This window comes from Notolabrus celidotus, chromosome 17, assembly GCF_009762535.1.
Source record: "Notolabrus celidotus isolate fNotCel1 chromosome 17, fNotCel1.pri, whole genome shotgun sequence".
Lineage (NCBI taxonomy): Eukaryota > Metazoa > Chordata > Actinopteri > Labriformes > Labridae > Notolabrus > Notolabrus celidotus.
The window spans coordinates 30,270,439-30,277,731 of record NC_048288.1 but is presented as its reverse complement, the minus strand read 5'-3'; the positions used below and the strand labels follow the sequence as shown (position 1 = coordinate 30,277,731).

The following is a 7,293-nucleotide window of genomic DNA, read 5'->3' as shown; positions in this document are numbered from 1 at the left end:
AAGCCAATCAGTGCAGCTCTCCTGAAACTTCAGCATGACTCCACTCCCCTGATTTAATTGAGAACATACTCTGAAGGCGGTGAAGCTGCACGACTTCAGAGAGAGTTTTGTAGGTAAAAAAAAAAAACAACAGATATCTTGCAGGAAGAAAAGAAAACAGCTTCCTCACCTCTTTGTGAAACATGGAGACCGCCACGTCTACCTTACAGCAACCCTTTGGTTACGGCCCACGGGGTTCAAACCCTCCTCATGGTGCTCAGCAGGCCCAGGGTCCACACTCAGGACCTTCAGCGGCTCCTCGGCCTGAGGAACGGCAGCAGCCCCACCACAAACCTTTCTTCTACATCCAGCCGTCACAGCCGTACCTGCCCATGCAGAATCTGCAGTGGCCTGTGCCGATGCCCATGCCTGTGTCCTACAACCCGTACTACGGATACCCGGGTTTAGGTGAGAGCACAAGAACATGAATATGATTCTTTTTGGGAACAACACTTGCTGAAAATACTCCTTTAAAAGCTGAACAGTATCTTTAAACTAGCTTTGCTCTTTGTGTTTGCAACCAATACAGTGACATGTGCTCAATAGTGTGCTACCTGCAAGAGTTTGACATTTTTACTGATTTGCATATTGTTTCATGTATTTAATGTTTGTATGCATACTAAAATGAACAAGTTGCATGGGTGATATTACTTAGAAACGTGTTTTATTCAAGCCACATTGGTGCAACAACTTTCTGCAGACCGCCTTGTCCCCTAAAAGTGATTCTATTGACCTTGAGGCTTTTCTTGAAGCATGAATCTGTGTAATGTAACAAAGAGAAATAAAAAAAAACTGCAGTTTTAAACATTCCCCACAGAAGAAGAAAACATGACATGCTGATGTGATGAACTGCAATATATCAATCAATCAAGCTTTATTTATAGAGCACCCTTCATTCAAATCCAATTCAATTGAAAACAAGAAAAAAGCAGAAATAAAACATTGGCAAAAGCTTTGACATTAAAAAACAAAATGATTTTAAAATGGAGACTAATTGAAGAACACTACGCTCCCAACATTCAGGCCTGCCTGTCATACCTTAAGTCTCTAAAAGTAGTATGGGAGGTAGAGCCTTCAGTTATCAGGCCCCTCTCCTTTGGAATCATCTACCAGTCAGGGTCCGGGAGGCAGACACCGTCTCTACTTTTAAGAGTAGACTTCAAACTTTCCTTTTTGATGAAGCTTATAGTTAGAGCTGGATCAGGCTTGGATCAGGTCTTAGTTATGCTGCTATAGGCTCAGACTGACACACTGGGATCCTGTCTTTCCCTCTCTCTCCTCTCTCTGCCTGTCTCTTCCTTTAACTCTTCCTGTCCCATTAAAGTTACTAACCATAGACCTTTCTGGAGTCCCTGAGCTCCCTTGTCTCGTAGGTTCCTCTGGATCTCTGCTGCTGTGGACGTTCCAGACTCCAGCTGCTACAACTACTACTATCCGTTTCCCCACTATCATCTCTCTCTCTCTCTCTCTCTCTCTTCATCTCCCTCTATCCCTCTCTCCAACACGGTCTCAGCAGTCCTGCTGGAGGTTTCTGCCTGTTAAATGAAGTTTAATGTGTGATGGAAGCAGATTTCCTCGGTCCCTTCACCTGTGGCCTCAGGCGCCTTTAATCAAAGCTCACTACATTTGCAGACGGTTGATTTTGATTGTAATAAAATTAAGATTTGTAAAAACGTATGAACTTATAAACTCCAGGCTGATGTTTCGTCTGTCATTAAAGGTTACGGGATGCAGATGATGCCTCACTATCAGCCGAACCCTTACGTGGAGCCTCCCAGCTTCGTTATGCCTCACACCAACCTCCATTTAGTGGACTACAGACGGATCCTCAACCCGCAGCACTACCAGACCATGGCCTACCACTCCCGCAGGTTCAGGTACCAACACAACAGCCAGACCAGAGAAACCACTACCTCTGAGGTCCAAACAGAGCCCCTGTCTGCCACCCAGAGGACCAGCACGCCGGGTTCCAACAACGCAGAGGCCCCGGGTAGCAACTCAGTCCGGAGATCTCACAACAACCCGAGCGTCCTCGCTAACAGACCGCTCTCAGCACCTCTGGCTGTGCAGAAGGTGGATCCTCCTCTGGAGCAGAAGGACGCAGTTCCTCCTTCCACCACCAGGACACCGCCGAACAGCTTTGTGATCCAGACAGAGGAAGTGAGGATCGAATGCTGCACGACACCAGCAGGACTTCAACTCCTGCACTCCCACGAGACCGCAGAGGTATCTCACCGCTTTTCCCAAGACGTGGTCCAGCGGGGCTCCGCCGTGCAGGGTCGCGTCCTGCAGGAAAAGGCTCCAGACCAGTCGGAGCAGGGACTCCAAGCCTGTCCTGATATCTTGTTAGTTAGTAGCAGTGAGAAGATCCCTGTGCTGGAGGAGGCCAGGAGGCAAACGGATGCAGTGGCGGTCCCCTCTGACTTTGCTTCGCATGTAGAGGGTCACGGTAAATGCCAGGACGCAGGTGCAGAGAGAGATCTGAATGTGACCTCAAAGAACTTGCAATTCAAAGTCGTTCACCTGCCGTTCAATCCCAAGTACCTGGACGAACTCAGGAAGATGGAATCCACCGTCTGGTCCATGGAGGACACTTTGATTCCCTCGCCTGACTCGCTGAGTGTCCGCACAGACTCTCTGAGTGAAACCTTGGTCGCTGAAGATCCCTCAGATGTCCTGGAGGTGAGAGAGGAGGATGCAGAGGAGGTCGTCCCCATGATTGAGATGCCTCCTCCTGCAAAAGATGATCTGGAGGACATGGTCCCAACGTTGGAGATTCCTGGGGATGTGATGGAGTCAGACGCTGATATGTTCCCTCGTATGGATGTTCCTGTTGCAGAGGAAGCTCCTGTGGTATGCAAAGAAGAGGTCGCTCATGTTCCTTATTTGCTGCTGTTGGATAACTCTCCTCTGAAGGTGGACAAAAGCCAACACAGACGAGACGATCACCAGGACACTTCTTTTGAATCTCTTCCCGCGTACCTTCCTTCAACCAGCTGGCTAGCCGACTTCGACAACGTCTACTACTGTGGAAAGATGCCGCCGACTCCCAAGAAGCACATCAGACCTCTGGGCAACCACAGTTTGGACGTGCCTTCAAGGAGAAGAAAACTAGATCTGGAGTACAAGGATCAGTCCACTACTCGCAAGCCGAAAGAGCGGTACAAACCCAAAGGCAAGGTGGACCGACGCAGCCTCTCTGATCATGAGTGCTGCGTCAGCAGGAACTTCAACGAGAATTCGTTTACTCCGTACGCATCCAAGAGGGAGCGGCTTTGCTCCAGATGTCTTGCAAAGCGGAAGATCTGCACGTCAACCGGTCCAGGGCTGGACGGTCGGACCTTAAAGAGAAAAGCTGCACCTTTCCAGCCGTTGAATGACGCACTTCAACCGACATGTGAAGCCTGCAAAGCTCACTCAAAGAATCAGCTGATCAGGAAAGAGTCCGGTCAGGACGCACGCGTGCTCCACGCACACGACACCGAGGGGGAATCCTCTGAGAACGGCTCCAGTCGCCAGAAATGGAGGCCAGCTGACGACCTGAGGAAGCTCAATGATCTGAAGAGACCGCTCGCTTCCAAGCAAAACCAGGAGAAGTGTCCTGCAGTGATGTACCCGAAGCTGAGGGAGAAGAACTGCGTGTGTAATGAGCCGCAGCATCAGCCTGCTCCGTGGGAGCGGCTGAGACACTGCCCGCACGGAAACACCATCCGGGAAATGGATGAGAACTGCGCCGTGCCCCTTTCCCCTCAGGACAAGTGGAGGAGCATGAATCAGACTTACCTGACACACAAGTGGCACACTGGTAAGATGATGCTTTTCCCTCTGGTATCAGATGAAATAACCCTTTTACGTGACTCTCAACTTTCTTTTGTGACATCCTGCAGAGAAGTCGTGGAAAGGACTCCTGCCGTACGCCGACGTCGACGGCTCAAAGAACGACGTCAGATCACAACACTTGAACAAACACAAGAAATCACAACCACAATCACAAGGTTTGATTTTGATATCTCATTTTTCTGCACCTCAAAAACAACCGTATTTGCTAATAATAATAATTGATATTTATATAGCGCCTTTCAAGAAACCCAAGGTCGCTTCACAGGGCCAGATTCAGACAACTTTATTGATCCCAAGAAGGGCAATTCATTCATAGCTTACCATACAACAACCATACAACTAGGGGTGAGCCCGACTAAGGATTTGCTTAGTCGAATCTGATCCATCAGATTTTGCCCATAGTCGACTAATAGTTGAATGTTTGTTGTTTTTCCTTATTGATCCAAAGTCTGCATGATGGTAATCACATGACAATATTACACATAACCCTTTACAATTAAGAGACTCATAGCTTATAGTAAAAGGGACAACAGAATATTATAAGTATAAAACTTAGATTTTTAAATCTATATTGCAAAAACAACCAGGTGATGAAGGAGAGAAAACTCAAATAAGGCCACCATCCGTTAAACATGGAACAACGCTCCACTATAGTATAAGGAATCAGGAGATATTTAAACAGTGTTCACACAGCAGAGAGCAGCACTGCAGAGGGTAGTTTGTCCAACTTAAGACTAAACATGTTTATGATGTTCAAAATCAAACCTGAACCAGCTAAAGGGTTTTTAAATCTCTTAACAGAACCTTTTAAAACAGTCTTTCATCGTGTCTTTGTCCGCTTGAGTCTTTTCAAACTGTACGTGAGGAAAACCATCGTGTCTACGGGCAGAAGTGCGCTCCTGTCTTTGTTGACTGTAAATCCTGTCTTTGAGAATATCCTCTCTGATGGCGTGGAGGTGGATGGGATGCTGTGGATTGTTTTTGAGGCTTCAGACAGCTTTGGGTATCCCTCCTGGTTCTTTTGGCCCCGTACAGTTTTTGTGTGGTCCGGTAATCCTTGATCTCACAGCCCTCTTCATGAAGCTGCTCCTCATCTTCATCACTAGTTTTTAGGATCAACTGAAGTTTTATTTCCTGACTTTTTGAGCTGCCATGAACGTAGAAAGATTTAAAGGCCAGCTGAGGTACGTCTAATCCACAGGACCCACTAAATGGGAGAGTCCACCTTTTAATTACCAGGGGAGATTTAATAACCACTTTAAGGAGATTTAACACTTCAAGAGCTGTTCTCAGAATTACATTCAATAAGTCTATATTTATGTCAAAATAGGCTAAATGAGACACTATTTTACGGGAAACAGGAAAATTGTGTAAAATTAGACATTGAGCACCCCCATGGTTTGAATGGAATGATCTACGTTTCATATGCAAATATTCGACTATGAGATTGGCAGTCGACTAAAGCTCGTTAGAACGAATCGTCCAATATTCGACTATTTGGGGTCACCCCTACATACAACATTTAACATCTACAACACATCCATCATATAAACATGCTACAAGTCATGTACCGGGTCTGTACACGGGACTAGAGGGTCTGTGGAGGACAGGTAGGGGGTCTGGGGGGTAGGTGGGGATATCTAATGGGGAAAGGCCTTGAGGAAAAGGTGCGGTTAAGATTGCTTTCTTAAAACCGTCCAGGGTTGGGGCGCTGTGGATGTCAGGAGGGAGAGAGTTCCACAGAGTAGGGGCTGCCACACTCTGTCCCTGAAGGTCTGCAGCTTAGTCCGGGAGATGGAGAGGAGACCCAGGTCTGAAGACCTTAGGTTCTGGGATGGAGTGTATTGGTGGAGGAGGTCAGCCAGGTATTGGGGGGGGCGAGGATCTTTTAGAAAGAGATCTAAAAAGCATGAAGAGGACGAGTCTGTAGATGTAGAGGTGTGGGAGTTTAATATGCTTGTGCTATGCTTGAGTGTTTGTCCAAATTTTGCTCAAAATATCTCTCAATACTTCATTAAAGACACGTTTATGGAGCTAGGAGACAATCTTCCAACACATAAATGCTGAACACAGATTTCTACGCTGATCCACAGGCAGATCATCAAATATGTAGACCAACTTGTGACTGAGAACAAAGTTATTAAAGGTTGAATAGAGCTGAAAGTGCTCACCAAAGTCATTAACAACAACTGGAGCAGGCTTCTCAAGAAGTTGTTTTCGTGCACGCAACTTTTGCTACAGTTCTATATTTCCACTAGAAATTTGTTTTTTTGTTTTGCAGTGTAATTTAATGAACATTGAATGACTCAGATTTGCAGACTTGTGTCTAGATAATGAAATTGCACAGAGATACAGTTTGACATGTTTAACACCAACTTGTGCTCCTTTTTAAGTTTCGTAAGGAAGCTCTAAAGAATATGATTTAATACATTTTATTTTCTCGTGTTATTTTTCTTATCTGGAGAAAAAAGAGAAAATGAAATGTATTATTTGTTATATATTAGCATGCTTCTTTGCACCATTACTGATAAAAGCTTGCACGTGCGAGCTCACTGAATATACATGGAAAGAGTGTAGCTGTTCGGTTTTGCGTCGTCAAACCTGATCCAAATCTTCCTGATCCCTTTATCTATCATAATTTGTCAAACCAATGTTAGTGCACGGATTAGATTAGATGTTTTGAACATAGGAGATGAACTTTGAATGCAGAAACTGAGATGAATAAACAGATTGTGAAGGCGCTGACTGGAATACATGCAGACGTGTAGCTTTGCTGATGTGCTTCTAGAAAGGGAGAGGCATGAGAAGCCTACCTTCATGCTTTTATATGTTTACATTCTACAGTTTCAACTTCTCAGGAATCAGCTTTCCCCTTTTTATTCTGTGTTTAATCAACAAAATCCTCAGCTCTTTACTTTTAATTAATTCGATGCCTTTGTACATCATTACTGACAGAAACTTGCACATGAAATCTCCCCAAATACACTCCACCTGATTTAAATGTAGGAAGAGTTGAGGAACTGTTTTGGTTTGAGCTGGAGTCTAAGTTTTCCAAATCCTTTGGAGCTGAGGAGTCACTTTTTGTCCTCTTCATCCAGCTCAGCCATGAATCTATTAAAATATCCTGAGCTAATACAGCACTCAAACTGAGGATCATGTTTTGTCTCATGGATTGGAAGAACTCGAGGTAGAAAGTTTGCATGTTGCATTAAATTTCTTTCTTTCTTTTGCAGAAATTCGCAGAAAAGACACGAGGTGCTGATTTGCACGAGAGCACAAATCAACCAAGTGAAAAACACTTTTTTAAAAAACATTATGAACACTTAATTTAAATTATTTCCACTTCTATGTGTTGTTTGTTAAATCACATTAATCACTATTTATTAACATCAAAATAAACACAGATTTCTGATA

At 44.9% G+C, this 7,293-nt stretch overlaps 1 protein-coding gene across 1 annotated transcript; it reads left to right on the top strand.

Moving 5' to 3' along the window:
* LOC117828805 lies at window positions 1–7,293 on the top strand. Its single transcript, XM_034706124.1, has 4 exons — window positions 1–447; window positions 1,760–3,844; window positions 3,927–4,034; window positions 7,113–7,293. Exons 1-4 carry the CDS (start codon window positions 183–185, stop codon window positions 7,139–7,141), a joined length of 2,487 nt encoding a protein of 828 aa, XP_034562015.1. The 5' UTR covers window positions 1–182; the 3' UTR covers window positions 7,142–7,293.

Coding starts and splice junctions, on each gene's coding strand:
- LOC117828805 (XM_034706124.1), top strand. CDS start 183: ATGGAGACCGCCACGTCTACCTTACAGCAACCCTTTGGTTACGGCCCA. Junction 448..1,759: donor CTACGGATACCCGGGTTTAG/GTGAGAGCACAA, acceptor CTGTCATTAAAG/GTTACGGGATGCAGATGATG. Junction 3,845..3,926: donor GACACACAAGTGGCACACTG/GTAAGATGATGC, acceptor GACATCCTGCAG/AGAAGTCGTGGAAAGGACTC.